Source organism: Ammodytes marinus (genome assembly GCF_949987685.1).
Source record: "Ammodytes marinus genome assembly, chromosome: 15".
In the NCBI taxonomy this organism is placed as follows: domain Eukaryota; kingdom Metazoa; phylum Chordata; class Actinopteri; order Uranoscopiformes; family Ammodytidae; genus Ammodytes; species Ammodytes marinus.
In genome coordinates, this window is record NC_137219.1 from 27,897,782 (window position 1) to 27,915,701 (window position 17,920).

Here is a 17,920-nt window from a genome sequence, read left to right on the forward strand (position 1 = left end):
CACTTTATGTGAAAATCAGTGAATATCCCCCTAATTATCCGCTACCTGTCCGTAGTGTGTGCGTGCTGAAAAAATGTCCAGTCTTTTCAGAACAGCCTAGGCTCTGTAAACTGGCACTTCGCTATCTACGGTGGCCCCCCCTTTGTTCACATACCTGTTTACAAAGACTAGGCTGTGTATTTGCAGTAGAATTTCTTTTCAGCGAGCACACGAGAAGATATTTACGGAATTTGACGAAAAAATTATTTTGCCAACAAGCGTTCTCCAGAATCACTCAGTGCGTTTCCATGGGACAACTACATTGGATTAAGACATACAGTATAGGCAACTGAACATGCAACTCGAATGGGCCGCGTCACTTGTCTGAATATACATGGCCTTTCAAATATTCGATAAATGGCCGGAGCATAGCTGACTACGCTGTATCCCTTTCAACAAGTGGTTATAGAGCCACGTCCGGTTCCTTTCCGGCAACAACACTACTATTTATTACGTCGTCTCCTTCCACTTCCTTGTGAAATCCTCCGCAGGTATTCTCGAGCAAAGGCAGAACAAGAACTCCGATATGCGATGTCCGATCCCTGTATACATGCAGATAGAATGCCGACTATGAACGAGTTATCTAGGTGTTCTTATCCGACTTCGCTTGTCCGTTAATGTGCCGATTTGTGTGCGATCTAGATCGGATAAAAGGTGTTTACATGCATTTTACAAGTCCTGTTGAAGTCTTATTCGTTTATTTACCCGATTATGAGTCTGCATGTAAACGCACTGACTGACTCCTCATTTAACACTAACACTGCTATTTTGCAGGTCACTCTCACCAGGGCTCAGGCAACTTCAGCCCTTTCCTCTCAACTTAACACTCATTTCAGGCTTGTGTCTGAATTGTCAGAAGGGCATTTATACAGCCCTCTCACCTTCTTGCAGTTTTTTTTTTGTAGATTTGTTTTTCTTACAATCTGAATTATTACATTTTCAACAAAATGCAATTATTGTATTGAAATGACTTTAAAACTCAGACGTTTGGAATAATCATGAGCACAGAAACCTCTTAACTATCACCATGTTGGTGCATATTGGACTTATGGCATTGTGAGATTGGACAGCACAGGGAATACAGCCAGGATTGTCAGACTATAGTAGTATATGGTGCATTCTCCCTACTCCCGCCTTGTTTCCTTGTGTGTGCCTTTGTTATGAAGTACACACTTCTCTCTGTACATGCTCACATAATACCGTGTACGTTTATTTGTACAAAGAAGCAATAATTGGAAGTGTATGAGTATTCACTTGCTGGAGATTTTTGAATAAACACATTTTTACTTATGACTGACTGTGTGTGTGCGTCGTTACTGTCTGTCTGGCACAAACCTTTTATTTACATTTTTATTTGTATTCATTAACCAGTGCTATTGGTCACACTTCACCTCTTTGTGTGGGGTTTAGAAATTCTTAACCTTAAGTCTTTTTGTGTCACCTACTACATTAGTGTGTGTTACCTACAACATACGTTTTTTTGTTATTGTGCTACCTACTACATACATGTTTTTTGTATTACCTACAACATAAATTTTTTTGTTATTGTGTTACCTACTACATGTTTTTTTGTGTGTTACCACCTACCACATACAAAAAACTTACGTGGTAGATAGCACAACAACAACAAAAACGTATGTGGTACGTGCTGGCATACATGTATTGGTATTGTCTGCTTTTATCTGGTGTAATATTCTTTATCGTGTCCAATTTAACTTGATCCTCTTCTTATCTAGAGCAGTCTCTTCATTCGTAGGTCATTCCCTTTCAATTTATTTCACCGTGTACTTTATTTGCTCAATCAAAAAATACCTTTTTATTATGCGTTATTAACTTTAGAACTTGAGTTACGGACACAGAATCTAATAAAGTTTTGCCTCGTCCAATAAACTGTCTTGTGATGTGTGTTAATGTGACAAAATATAATGCTATTGTATCTGATTATAGCACTGGCATTTATGTATCAGCACCTTAGAGAAAAGGAATTATGGCTTTTTACTATCTTTCGTTTGGCACAGGATGGGATTCTTTCAAGCAGTTGAAGAATGCATTCCACACACAGAGATATATTAGTTGATTTGTTATTGAAGTCACCGGAACACAAATAATGACCAGAATGGCACAGCAAGTGGAATTTACACGGTAAACACCACAGAGCATTAGAGTTATTCAACAGAAGAAATACAAGCTACAATAGAAAGAAGTTGTTATTTCATGCTAGCAATTTTCCAATATATGGCTTTTAAAAAGCAGGGTATATTAATACAATGTGATACTGACACTATCTTCACCTCACTGAGTCAAAGGTTGTTGAGAGGTTGTCATGGCAACCTGGGAATTGATGGTGATTCGCTGCCTGGTTTGACAGCGGATCATCCCTATGATGGCTCTTCTGAACCTGCAGGAAGAAAGCATTAAAACATGACAATAAAATATATCGCCAGATGATTTCATACATTAAAAAAATATGTTATTTTTGCGTTCACATTAAAGGTGCACTGTGTAACTTTGTGTGTGTGTCACAGAAGTGAAAATTTTCTAAGGTGTCTTCTCATAACTGAATAAACAAACTTCCCTCACAGGAAAATGTAATCCCTGGGGGCGCCCTTAGCTCAATTGGTAGGGCGTCCCCCCCACGGGCCTCGGCCAGCAGCGGACCCAGGTTCGATTCCCGCCCGCGGTCGTTCTCTGCATGTCACTCCCCTCTCTGCCCCATTTCAACTCTGTCTCTACACTATCAATAAAGCATAAAAATGCCCAAAAAATATCTTTAAAAAAGAAATGTAATCCCTGGAACACTGTTTAAAGTTAGAACACTCCCTGAAAAGTCACTGTTTCACTGTTGTTGTTTACAGAAGCAAGGCCCACAGTTTGGTTTACAAACATATTCTAGTCTTAACGTTTGGTTCCAATACTTCAATACTAAGAATTACATGTAGAGTAAGTAGGTTTTGTAAACTAACTGCAGGGTCTGCAAATGTAATGTAACAATGTAACAAATCCCCCTCCTCTGAAACTGCACAGTGACCCTTTAACTACAATCAACCAAGCTCAGTAAAGACAAAACTCACTTTTTGTTGGCGATGACATAAATGCAGGGGTTGTAAAAGGTGGAGGACTTGGCAAAGAGAGGAGCTATGATGGCCATGGGAGCAGAGATGGTCCTGGGGTCACCGAACGACGCCCACAGGCACACTATGGAGTATGGAGACCAGGCCACCAGGAACATGACAACCATCACTATAGACATCTGCACCACAACACAAACACAGCAACATGCAATACACATGACTACAGACAGAAGCATGGATACAGGAGAACAGAGAGAGTTATACACCAATGACGTAGATCCCTAGTTGAGAAATGGGCATTTTTAAACTGCAAAAACAAACAAAACACTGTTAACAGGCTCAGTGTAATTGATCGGTATCAGGGTTATTTTCAAGCCCAACGCGTGACAACAAGGGATCAGTGGTATAATAAATCTTTCCCTCCGTTCCAAATCACATACTCTTTCTTTATACACTACATACTAAAGTACAGAAGAGTTTTAAGGCCACAGGAGGGAGAAAAAAATCAGACAAGGAAGTTTTTTTTTTTCATTATGTCGAGAAATGTCAAGACATTAGACGAATACTCCAAAATGCTATTGGAGTTAGTGGGGCATTTATGTATGTTCAGTATACTACACTTCACTTGCATTTATTGCATACTAAATAGTAGGGAAGTATGGGGATTGGAACGCAGGGTTTGTCACATGTCGCATCTCTGCCAATAAACACTGGAAGTAGTTGACAAAATAATACGTTGGACATCATTGTTTAACCCCTAAACTGACTTTTTTACAAGGTTTTTACCGAACAGATTTTGGAGACCACCTTTTTTAATTTTATAAATAAAAGAATAGTGTGTACAACTCTGAAAAAAACTCCTTCATTACTAACATTCAGAATATTTTTTTAGAAGTATTATGGAATGTTTAGTTGATGTAAGTACTTTAGAAGCTGAGATCTTTGGTTCAGAGGACTGAAAAAAAACAAATGTTGAGATAATGTTCGTTAAAGATGGTTATATATTAGAAACATACAGACGCAAATAGACCAGGTTAAGTCAAATAAACACCTAAATGTACATTTTGGACCTTTGATTTATACTAGTATGAAAGAAGACATGTTATGAAAGCAAAATAGACAGACATCTCACAAACAATGTTTTGCCTGCAGTGTGTCAGCTTGATGAGTAGAGAAAGTGTGTCTCTGTTCTCACCTTGGTGACATCCATCTGATCGGACCAGTCCACGTTGACACTGTCCAGACAGTTGCTGGCCTTGTATCTCTTCACAGTGGCTGACACGTTGTAGTAGCAGTAGAACATGACGGACAGAGGGACCACAAAGTTCACTGCGATCACTGCCATGGTGTAAGAGATGAAGGAGCTACGGAAAGAGGGACAGCACAACCTTTTGTTCTATATAGTGTCTGCTCAGGTTCAAAAAAGGTTCATTGTGATTATTCAGAACGTAAGAAAGAAAAGAAGAAAAAGACAGAACATGACTAGTACACTCTACACAGAATAACCAGCACTGTGGAACCTACACTGTGCTACTACACTTTATTTCAATCATTTGTATTAATATTTACAGCTCTGGAAAAAGACCACTTCAAATATTCAGTCTCGTTTTACTATGTATATGCATATGTTAAGAGTAGAATAAACATTTTGGTTTTATAATATTCCACTGACAACATTTCTACCAAATTCCAATACATTGTCTTTCATTTAGAGCATTTTCAATAAGTTATGTAGAGATGAAGATTTAAGACAAATCCAGACTGGTCTCTTAATTTTTTCCGGAGCTGTATGCACTCATACAGGGTTTCCCCCCGCTAAACAGTGGAACATTTTCTCAGTGTTCTTTTATAAAACAAATGGTATAGTTCTACTCACGCGTCATTCTTTCTCCAGTTGATGGTGCATGTGGCTCCGGTTGGGTCCGGGGCGTAACCCGCCCAGCCCACTATGGGCATGAAGGACCAGAACACAGCGTTCAGCCAGGCTGCCATGATAAGAAGGTTGTAGGATCGCACTGTCATCTTCTGGCCTGGACAGAGAATGACACCACAATAAAGCTCAGGGAAGTCAATACACTGTTAATCTAGTGTCGTGATACCGGTCTCCTTACGTGTATTAAGTACAGGCCCTAATGCATTGCACCTACTACTGCACCTTCAAAGCTGATTTATCCTAAAATATATCCTATATCATTTTCCACAGAGAATAAAAGTGGCCGCCATGTTTTTTTGTTTTGATGGGGAGAACACTTTATACAATTGAATGTTCATATGTAACGTACTGTAGCTCTAAAACCTTGATAACCATACTGTACATATCCCTCGTTTTCAAAAACTTTAAGTGACAAAACAATTTTTCTCTGGCGACTGGGTTGTTTTCAAAGATGCTGAACTCCTGTATGTTCCCAATGGGATGAGGCTTATTGAATGTATTGACCTCAGGCCTAGATAGATACCTATTGTATGTCTGTATTGAGTCAGTATAGATAGACTTATGTCTGTATTGAGTCAGTATAGATAGACTTATGTCTGTATTGAGTCAGTATAGATAGATACCTAGTGTATGTCTGTATTGAGTCAGTATAGATAGACTTATGTCTGTATTGAGTCAGTATAGATAGACTTATGTCTGTATTGAGTCAGTATAGATAGATACCTATGTCTGTATTGAGTCAGTATAGATAGATACCTATGTCTGTATTGAGTCAGTATAGATAGATACCTATGTCTGTATTGAGTCAGTATAGACTTATGTCTGTATTGAGTCAGTATGGATAGATACCTATGTCTGTATTGAGTCAGTATGGATAGACTTATGTCGGTATTGAGTCAGTATAGATAGATACCTATGTCTGTATTGAGTCAGTATAGACTTATGTCTGTATTGAGTCAGTATAGATAGATACCTATGTCTGTATTGAGTCAGTATAGATAGACTTATGTCTGTATTGAGTCAGGCATATATCTATAAAGCAAGAAACGTCTATCTGTCTGTGTCTGTGTGTGTGTGTGTGTGTGTCTGTCTGTCCGTGTGTCTGTGGCTCGCATATCTCTCTGAGTTTTAGTCAGATCGGCATGAGCTTCCGGATATTGCTTGCGCACAGCACTGAAGGCCACTGTGATCACAGTGAGAACGGAGCATGAAGTAATCTCCGAATAAACCCCACCTCCCTCTGACGAGCGGGACACACACAGCAGACCGACACAGCCTATTGTTAATTCCTCAACAACTCCTCACCTGCTCCACCTGTCCTCTTTAGTGGTAAAGACTGCACTTTATGGCATTTTCACTGTAATAATACAGCAGTGCTGTACGGTCTCGGATGCTTCCACAAAATGTTTTATATCAGTTTAAAAGCTAAACCGAAAGCCTGAGCGCGCCTGTGCGCGCACACAAGTCCCACACACACACAGCTGACTGCTACTGACACGTTAACGTTAATTGACAGTTATCCAAACTCGGTCTTATCTTTCAAATACCTAACAGTAATGGTAATGGGGTTGACCATGTTGTCATGGCGTGCAGCATAGACTCCTTTTATACACAGTGCAGCCATTCACTACATAGGCAACTGATTGTAAGTTTGAGTGCATTGTGCAGTATGGATGGCAGTTTGCAGGGTACCATAATATCAGATTGTATAGGTAACACCTGTACAGCTCCATTCTTCTTTAGGATTCAACACTTAATTAATTAACACATTTTGTGTTTCATTTCACTGAACAAAACACATGGAATTAGCTTGTGGTTATCTTTACACAATACACTAAGGAATGTTGCCCTACTCTATAGCCAACTTCTACAAAGTAAGTTACTGATGATAACCTTCAACAGTGTAAAATTAGCCATCAATGATAGCAGCCAAATGTACTGTCTAATATCTTTCTTTGTTTACCTGCTTCCTACGGGCACTGCACTAGTATAGATAGATACTTATGTCTGTATTGATTCAGTATAGATATATATATACCTATGTCTGTATTGAGTCAGTATAGATAGACTCATGTCTGTATTGAGTCAGTATAGATAGACCTATGTCTGTATTGAGTCAGTATAGATCGGTATAGATAGATACCTATGTCTGTATTGAGTCAGGCATATAGATGATACCTATGTCTGTATTGAGTCAGGCATATAGACAGATACCTATGTCTGTATTGAGTCAGGCATATAGACAGATACCTATGTCTGTATTGAGTCAGGCATATAGACAGATACCTATGTCTGTATTGAGTCAGGCATATAGACAGATACCTATGTCTGTATTGAGTCAGGCATATAGACAGATACCTATGTCTGTATTGAGTCAGGCATATAGACAGATACCTATGTCTGGTCTGCAGATGGTGAGGTAGCGGTCGATGGCCACCACAGTCAGCAGGCCGATGCTGGCCATGCCAAAGAAGATGTTGAGAGCTGCGTAGATCTGGAGACAACAAAACACAGAAATGCAAAGTGTTCATGATAATAGCACCTTTACTGTATTGATAATAGGCCTTGGTGTTGCCTTGAGCGTCATCTGTTTAAAACCATAGATATCATATAAAAGGTTTAAACCTTTCTCTAAATTTTTTTTTTTTTTAAAGTTCACTTTCAAATTCAAAATGTCCAGCCTTCATTAACCACTTGATTGCATTGTGTTCCTACAATTTTTTTTTTAACAAATCAGTTGTTTTCTGTTCGGTACTGTAAAGTTAAACCATGTTCTGAGGCAACAAGGAGCTAAAAGGAGATATAGAGGGACTATACCCAACCCCCAGATGTTCACTGATTCCCTCAATGCATTAAACACTTTAGTCATTTGATCTTTGAAGAGACCTTTGGAAACAAAACCACAAAACAAACCTTTGATCCCCTAGAACCCGAGCCCTACTTTAATCATTTGCCTTTACACATGGTACTACTGAATACTAAAAAAAAATTATGAAGCAAATACTCTAGTACTTTAACTTGAGTAAAAATGTCCCTGGTCAACTAGGTCCATCTCTGCATATTACAGTAGATTAGCATCACATGGCTCAATATGCAGAACCAGGACTGAGGGGAAAATAAAGAAACATAATCCGCCACAAGAATCTCAACAACACGCGGCGGGCTGCAGTGCGTCAGCCTGCTGACAGCTTTAGTAGCTCACGTTCGCTTGCGTAACAATTTCAAAGGTTTTAAAAAAAACATTATGACAGAAGACATGTGACACGAGAACTACAAGGTTGGTCTAACTTCTGACCAGGTTTTGGGAATAATTGCAGTCTTGCAGTATATAGGGGAGAGTGGCCTAAGTTGTGCATTTTGGAAGTTGTGCCACCCCTTGTTTCTAGAAAACCGTGGAAGAAATTGGAAATGTGACCACATATTTAAGAAGAGCCATCCATTTGACTCATCCTGTAAAGAAGGGAGACACAAGGAATAAGATATAAGCACATTTAAGCTCAAAAACTGTGTTTTGCCTTTCAAAGTAAAATTTCCATGATCAAGGTTTTTTGATTATTGTGTCTCAACAATTATAGACAAATTTGAAAACATTTGACACATGTTTTAGTGCTTTGGTATGCTACATTTTGAGTCTATACAGTTAGCACGATGTCAGCCCTAAATTGCTGCATCATGCTTATTATCCAAATTTCTGGGATTGGGGTGATTTGTGCCAAAGGGCCTGGGTGAGTGATAAGTAAGTAAGTAAGTAAAATGTATTTATAAAAGCACATTTATGACAGTTTGCACTGTCCAAAGTGCTGTACATAGTGCATTCAGTAGGTAAACAATGAAGGTTTACAATAACCAAAATAAAAGACGTAAAGCCCATACATCCACATAAACACAGATAGTAGTGCAGAGGTAAGATAGTTAATGGGGAGGAAACACCAGGGTGTACATATGGGTTTTGAGCCTTGATTTAAAGGCAGAAATGTAGGGGAATCACATTTGTCAGGTGGCAGTTGGTTCCACAAGCACGGAGCAACTAGTGCAAAGTACATTTCTGAGAGTTGTGCCAGTGGCATGGCTGTATACGCTGGTCACCAAAAGAAAGTGATTGTCTACAGTAGCTCAGAAGAGAGTGACATCTCAATTCCACTTAACGACACCACTGATGAGAGTTCAGATGGCCAGAAAGATGATGATGGTGACTTTGTCATTGTGAGCTTTGCAGGTAAAACCATTAGATCTGCTAGGCCTTGTTTAAGAAAATTGTCCTTCAATCTTTGTCAACTATTTACTTTATTTACTTTAAATACACCTTAAATAAGTGATTGTCTAATGGATTTGTCTTGCATTACAGTTTATGAGATATATATCAATGGCACAATTCACCCCATGGTATTCTCTCCAACCGCACAACTTACACCACACCTGGGGCAAGTTGTGCATCAAGACAACTTTTTTTCCGAAAGCTATATTTCTTCAACAGTTTATTCCAGATCCAAAGTTTGTATTGCCAGGGATGCACAACACCCTGAAATATATGTACATATTTGAGTTGGAGACTTTACTGTCAAGGCCTTACTTTAAAGTCACTTTGAGTGAAAAGTTGCACAACTTAGGCCACTCTCCCCTACTGTACTGTATATATATATATATATATATATATATATATATATATATATATATATATATATATATATATATACACACACTCAACAAAAATATAAACGCAACACTTTTGTTTTTGCTCCCATTTTTCATGAGATGGACTTAAAGATCTAAAATTCATTCCAGATACACAATATTACCATTTCTCTCAAACATTGCTCACAAATCTGTCTAAATGTGTGATAGTGAGCACTTCTGCTTTGCTGAGATAATCCATCCCACCTCACAGGTGTGCCACATCAAGATGCTGATCTGACATCATGATTAGTGCACAGGTGTGCCTTAGACTGTCCACAATAAAAGGCCACCCTGCACCGGCCGCCTGCAATACATGTTCTCCGACCGTGCCAATGTATGTTACGTCGGGTCAAGCCCAACGCTGATTGGCCAACGCGGCTAATCATCACGCGTAGGAGCGTAAAAAGTTAATTTGTTTTAACTCTGCGCGTAGGTGCGTTCGGTGCGTATATACGCGGCTAACGCGCCTAAAGTGTTGCTTTAGCGTGTGCCATCTACGCACGTAAACCAATGGTTCCCTATGGAAAAATTGACGATTTTATACGCGTCTGTACGCGTGTAATGCGTGTAGTGTGGCCGCACCTTAAGTTCACATGACACCGTGGTTGAGAGTGTAAATATCTTACATTATACAGACCTTGTTGGGCAGTGTATGTTATGTCAACTGGTTTTTAGTTATTTGGCTTTAAGGCGAGACACTGCAGGCAAAAACATGTTTTTTTTCAAGCACTGGTTAAAAAATGTTATTTTTTATTTTGTCATCTAAGCTTTCCATAATCATTCTCAGCACTATTCTGAATGTTATTACAGATGGATTTGTTTGAATGTTGCACATTTTTCAGATTTATAATACATTTTCTTCTCACATCCTGCTGAAAATGCCTTTTTATGACCTGTACAAGTATTTTTTTGTCATAAAATGAAAATAAAATCTATGTGATCTCCAAAAGCTTTTTCAACTCTGGCTTTATCCAACATCTGGATTTTTTGATGCAAATGTACGCATAAGTAGTTAGATGTAAAAGCATCCTGATCTTTCTATTGTCATGCAGCTTAAGACATATAAGTAGAGAGCAGTGCACACAAAACCTGCTAACCATTAACATTGTGTAGTGTAAGTGGTAACACTTTACAATAAGGGTTCAATAATCAACCATTAGTTAATGCTTACCTAATGCTTAATAACCATTAACAAATCATTAATTAACTTTTAATAACTGTTAAGTTAGCGCTTAATACGCATTGACTAAGGATGAACTAACGTTACGCTTAAGTAAGCATTGGTTAACTAGCATAGTTAATTCCTTACCAAGCATTAACTAACCGTTAATAACTAAGCATTTACAGTTTAGCAATGCTTAATAAGCATTGACTAAGCATTTCTTAAGAGTTAATTAATGTACCCTTATTGTCAAGTTTTACTGTGTACGTTTAAGATGCCATATATTTATATAGTGAAATATTGCACATCCATCCACCCGTGTCACCTACCTGACAACCAGCGTAGCCAAACTTCCAGCTGCCGTAGAGGTCTGACGCAGCAGACATAGGATAGCCGATCCCAGCCACTCCGATGTCAGTCAGTGCCAGGTTGATTATGATCCAGTTGGTCGCCGTGCGGAGCTCCTTAAACTTCACGAACATTAGCAGCACCACAATGTTGCTGGCTAAACTTATCACACCTGAAGAAAATAAAGAAAAACCTAGTCAAAGTACAGTGTCAAAATGTGCAAAACTTCATCCAGTATTATATCAGTCTCAGGGACTAAGGATCAATTCTAATGTTGTTAGAGTCATTTAGGTCAGTCAACATAAGCATGTTGTATATTTAATATTCATGTTGTATCTTCTCAGAATAGTCTTGTATGGTATACCGATACTGAAAAAGTACTGTGCTGGAAAATCTTTACATGTTTTAGTTTTTAATGCAAATGCCTTGCTATGGGAGCACAACACTTTCAGCGGTGACATTGCCAGAATACATGGAGAAATTACATTGTTTCATAATTTCTGGTCTGACTCTTAATTTAAAGGTGAAGTTAGCGATTTATTTATGTTAATAAACGTGTTAAATCGCTCTTTATTCATACAGTGATCACTTATATAGTGTGCGCTTTTCATAGAGCCAATCTCTCAGTCACTCGCTCTGCATGTAATCGGCAAATAAACTTTTCGGGGATCCCACTACTGATAACCAATCAGAAGAGAGAACGCTACAAACCGGCACCCGTCTCACTGCCGGTGCACTTGCAGAGCACAGATGGGTGAATGTGTATGCGCCTACAATGGCGGAGCAAGTAAAAATCCCTCCCAATGTCTGTTTTGATGGTTTTTATCATGTTTTATCACACTTATCGATCTGAGCTGATGCTAGATAACTCGCTGCTTGAAGACCGCAGTGCATTAATGTGGTGACGTAGGGACGAGGGAGGGGACCGCTAACTGCAGTCACTGACAGGAAGTTAGCTAAAAGAACCATTTCGTATACAGCACCTATAATGCACATGGAGGCTCATTATATATGGCTCTGATTTCATTATTAGTATAATTTGTATATATATAATTATCAGTGTGCTGTTTTTAGACAACATTGGAACTCTTTTCTCTCTTCTTTTTCGTTAAATATTAGACAATAATATGACATACCCCCTAGTCCTATGATAGGCTATGTGTAGTCAGTCTCATCAAAACATTTTCTAGGCTATGGGTGCCTCTTTCTAAATAGGGCTTCTGCTAACTTGACAAATACATCACCATATTTTGTCAAATGATTTTTAGTACAGAAAAGTCGAAATATTGAAAACTATCAACATTCTTATTGGTACCATTATTCAAACAAACATTTTGTTATTGTGAAAAGTTTATCCCTGCGTTCCAATCCCCATACTTCCCTACTATTTAGTATGCCAGAAAAAGATTTAGGATGTCCCAATACATGCAGGTCAATTGTAGAATGCTAAAAATACATAAATGCCCCAATAACTGCAATAGCATTTTGGAGTATTCATCTTTATTCTTGACATTTCTCGACATAATGAAAGAAAAACTTCCTCATCTGATTTGTTTTTTCTCTCCTGTGGCCCTAAAGCTCTTCTGTACTTTATGTAGTGTAGTAAAAAGAAAAAGTATGTGATTTGGAACACAGGGTATGTCAGACACATGTGTCTCTGACGGCATTATTTGTTGCATTGTAATAATTGCAAGGACAGAGACATTGTTGCATTTCCACGATGACGTCTGATAACATGTCACATGTTTGATTTGAAAAACTTTTAAGAATGTCCACAAGAGTTCTCTAATGCCAGCAAGGCTATAGAAAGGTAAAGCAGAATGCCACCATCAGTATAAATGGAATTTTGTAGAAAAATGGTCCGACTCAAGCAGACGAACACACTGAAACCCAGGGTCTAAAACTATAAAGTTGCCACAAGAAAATAGAAAATAAATGAAGGATTCAGGAACAATTTCAATGATACTTGATATATGTCATCAGATCATAGGTAGCAGAAATGTCAGCCAATCTTACTAAACATCAGACACACACACACTATGCCAAGACCTGCCAGTAACATAATGCTTTCAAACCAGCTTTTCAAAGGATAACAAAGGACTCCTTTATTTGTTCTACTATTCATGGTGTGTTGAAGAGTTGTGTACGTCTAGCTGTTTATTTGACAAAGTCATGTTTTCCATTGTATATCATCACATACTGTTTTTCAAGACTCATTAAAAAAGCTAACAGAAAAGCTACGGCTACACCCAGTGGTAAGCTCAGACTGTGACATGTGACGTGGCACCAGCTCCCAGAAAGTGGTGAAACAGTTGCAAAGGTTAATAGTTGGCTGACAGGAAACTATGAACATTCTTTAGAGGCAGGTAGGTAGGCCATCTTATGCACTAACATTTATGGCACTGCATCACCTTTTCTCATCTTTAAACTATATTCCAGTATACAGAAATATCAGACGAATAAAACCAATAGGTTTGATGGATAGATGATAAAAACAGGAGTACTAAGTTGTCATATGGGTGAACTACCATTTTAACGTTCTTTTAAACGTTATATTTCGTCACCCTCTTAAAATAATGGCCTAAGTCATATTTTCAAGTTGTTCAAAAAACAGAAAAAACTGAATAGAGTACATGATATTTATGAATCATTTCAAACAAAAAGGTTATGACAATAGATGACTATTGATATACAAATAAGGATGTCAGTCAATTGTGTAACATGAGAGGATAAAATGACTTAGGCCAATTTATGAACATGCCTTTGCGATTTACGCAATTTTGAACCTGACTTGGGCCAAATTAATTCTGGGATAAGTGAGGCAAAACAGTGCATTTCTTTTTTTCCCCAACTACTGTAACATACCATGAGGAAGGGTATGCCACAAACATTTGAATATGCTAGTGGAGCACACATAGACTCATGAGACAGAAGGAAGTTTGGCTGTGAATGGCACCATTAATCCACTCTACCTCTAGTTCTCATGATAATCAACAGAGACTTCAATCATGTCTCCCTCTCCAAAACTATGACCAGCTTCACACAGTATGTGAAATGTAAAACCAGAGGAAATACAATCCTGGACTTGCTTTATGCCAATGTGGTGGAGGCATACAGCTCCTCTCCCCTCCCACCCCTCGGCCAGTCTGACCACAACCTGATACACCTTACACCTGTGTACAAGCCTGTAGTAAGCAAGCAGCCGGCTACCACCAGGACTGTGAGGGAGTGGTCTAGAGAGGCTGAGGAGGCTCTGCAGGACTGCTTCCAGAGAACAGACTGGGATCTGTTCCTGGAAGACCAAGCAGAGGAGATTGAGGGACTCTCCCATTGCATTACAGATTACATCAGGTTCTGTGAAGACAGCGTTGTACCCATCAAGAAGGTCCACTGTTTTCCTAACAACAAACCCTGGATTAATAAGAACATTAAAAACCTACTCAACAGGAAGAAAAGGGCTTTCATGGCAGGAGACAGAGAGGGGGTAAAATCAGTTCAGAAGGAGCTGAGAAGGGAACTAAAGGCGGACAAAACATGCTATAAGGAGAGGCTGGAGGGCAAGCTCGAAAGGAACAGTGCCAAGGAGGTTGGGATGGGATGAAGAAGATCACGGAGCACAAACTGCCAGGTCCAGCTGTGGGAGGCGGGCACGAACGTGCTAATGAGCTGAACCTATTCTACAACAGGTTTGACTCAACCCCTGCCCCAGTGAGCTCAGCGGGTCAGTCTGTGCCCCCCTCCTCCACATCCCCTCCCTCCCCTACTTCCCCTCCCTCTCCCCCTCCCTTTCCCCCTCCACTCCCCCTTGCTACCAGTCTTTTCATCACATCAAGCCAGGTGAGGCGGGAGCTATCAAAGCTCCAGAGGAATAAGGCAATGGGTCCGGACAACATCAATCCCAAGGTGCTTAATGTGTGTGCCGGACAGCTTGCTGGAGTGTTCCAACACCTCTTCAACCTCTCCCTGAGGCTGAAGAAGGTGCCCCAGCTGTGGAACACCTCCTGCATTGTTCCGGTGCCTAAGGCCCTGTTCTCACGGTGAAAACGTGACAGTTTTCCCGTTTTTGGTTTAAAAAAAAAAACCCCCGTTCAGACACTTCACTCGTACACATGTTTTCAGAGGAAACGGGACGAAATCGCTATAGTAAGCATGCCATGCCAGCAGTTGGCGGTTCAAGGTAGTAGTAGATAGCTTTTCCGGTACAATTTGATGCATAAAACCTTACTGTAACCGAAAATTAATGCCACTAACGTTCATAAAGCGGTTGGTGTAAGCTTGAGGTTACAAGTATTGTAAATGACAAGCTTTCTGTCCTCTTATTTCACCCATTGAACTCGTGAAAACAGAAGACATGCTGATAGTGAGGGGGCTTTGTGAGCGGCTATCTTTCCTGTTAGGCGTACTTCAAAATAAAAGTCAACTCACGTTTGTCCAGTGAAATGCTATGTTTAGCCAATGACATGCTTTTACTGTGAAGCCGTAGCCTTAATGCTCCTTTTGTTGAACAGTAACTTAACCGCTGCGAACTATGGATAGTGTTTTTTAATGTAGAGAGAGCCGTGTCCCTGGCATATAGAAGCTACACACGTTTATTTTGCTAGAAAAACCGGCAGAGCACAAATCTTTCCCCAGACAAAGTGGCGCGGCGGTTGCAAGGTATCAATAACTTACTAATAGACTATAGACTAAATTGGCGAGTGTTATATTTGAGCCCTGCACGACACTCTCCGCTGATCACAGTGATGGTGCCGCGGAGACACCGTGCATGTTATGTTGTCTTCTAACTTTAACTCGCGTGTGGGTATTTTGACAGCAAATGTTATAGACTATGCATACGTGAAGTGGAGCCGTGACGTCAGAGTTATCAAGGGAAATGGTTTCGGTGTTTACAAGAAACCAAAACCGTTGTGTTTTCCAAAAAATCCTCCCTGGGAGTAAATCTCAAAAACTTGCGGTTTCATGCCTGCGTTTGCTGTTTTCATGGACATGATATAGTGCAACCGCGGGAATTTTTCTGCGTTTGCACCGTTTCGTGTTGCCGTGAGAACAGGGCCTAAGACAGCTCGCCCCAGCTCTCCCAACGATTACAGGCCAGTGGTGCTGATCTCACGCATCATGAAGACCTTCGAAAGACTCGTTCTACATCACCTTAAGCCCCAGATGTGTGACTCCATGGACCCACTGCAGTTTGCGTACCAGGCCCAACTCTGCTGCACAGGGCTTACTCACACCTGGAGAAGCCGGGGAGCTCAGTGAGAGTCATGTTCTTCGACTTCTCCAGTGCGTTCAATATTATCCAGCCTCCCCTGCTTGAGAAGAAGCTCTCAGCAATGCAGCTACACCCTGACATGGTGGCCTGGATTGGTGACTACCTTTAGAGGAAGCCCCCAACCCCTATTACCATCCAGGGGGTTGAAATTGAGACGGTGAATTTGTATAAGTTCCTTGGAGTACACATCAACAATAAACTGGACTGGTCAGACAACACAGAGGCCGGAAGAGTCAGAGTAGACTCTTCTTCCTCAGGAGGCTCAGGTCGTTTGATGTGTGTGGCAGGCCACTAAGGACATTTTATCTGTCTGTGGTAGCCAGCACTCTGTTCTTCGCTGGGGCGTGCTGGGGAGGAGGCATCAAGGCTGGGGAGTCCAACGGCTCAACAAGCTGGTGAGGAAGGCCAGCTCTGTTGTGGGACTTGAACTGGACAGTCTGGAGGTAGTGGTGGAGAGGAGGATGATGGACAAATTCAAGTCCTTCCTGGGCAACTCCTCCCATCCCCTCTATGCTGAGCTGTGGCAGATGAAGAGCACCTTCAGCCACAGATTCATGTTCCCCAGGTGCAAGACGGAGCGCTTCAGGTGCTCCTTTGTGGTCATGCCAAGCCTTTCTCCTATCCTTTATTCTCCACATATGATCAATTGCAACAGTACACACTTTGGAAGGAAACACAATGCCGTCTGAATTGATCATCCATTAAAACAATACCAACAATGTAACAACAAAGCCAGATGTGATTATTGTATTCTAAATGTACACCTCAGCCACAATCTTTCCCTTCATAGTAGCCTAATCCTTAACCAATGGGCATGTCTGCCACAACAAAATCATATTGCCATAATGACCATATGTCTTTAAGATTACTATTGATGGTTTCAATCTTAATTGTGAGCTGTATTTAGTGTAGTATGTATGACTGAATCCAGGTTATTATGAAAATGCCATTGACTCCTGCTGAACATTATGTGATTATACAAGGTTTGACAGAAAGCAGAGAATTTACCACTTCGAACAACACAATAGCCACATTATTAATCAGTCAGAATGAACAAAAATAAATAGAAAATATTCCACTCGTAAGGACATTACCTGCAGTGATCAGATATCCCGCCACTATGTTGTGCTCCAGTTGGGTGAAGGCACTTTTCCCCCCGTAAGGTTCCACATTGTCTGAAGTATTTACTCCAAAATTAATCTCCATTTTTAGCAAAGTGGTCCAGCAAACAACCAAACAAACAAAAACAGAACTTAACTTTTGTAAACAATGTTTCCACTCAGTATTGGAGGGAGACGTGATAAGAAAAATTCAAAATGTGAACGGAGGAGATGTAGAGATTGCGTACTGCATTCCCTGGCCTTTCTCAAATCTGGTGATTTGTTTGTGGGGTTAGTTGGGTGGGGTAATGTGGAGGGAATTAT

The 17,920-nt window shown here is 40.1% G+C and overlaps 1 protein-coding gene across 1 annotated transcript; it reads right to left on the bottom strand.

Annotated features, from left to right (window-relative positions):
- Nucleotides 1-2,331: 2,331 nt before the first annotated feature.
- Nucleotides 2,332-17,702, bottom strand: rrh (retinal pigment epithelium-derived rhodopsin homolog; the record flags this gene model as incomplete). The annotated part of the gene is made up of 7 exons (XM_080042054.1): nucleotides 2,332-2,437; nucleotides 3,111-3,289; nucleotides 4,306-4,474; nucleotides 4,987-5,140; nucleotides 7,438-7,537; nucleotides 11,209-11,399; nucleotides 17,591-17,702. 7 exons carry the CDS (start codon nucleotides 17,700-17,702, stop codon nucleotides 2,332-2,334), a joined length of 1,011 nt encoding a protein of 336 aa, XP_079898180.1.
- Between the last annotated feature and the right edge of the window lie 218 nt (nucleotides 17,703-17,920).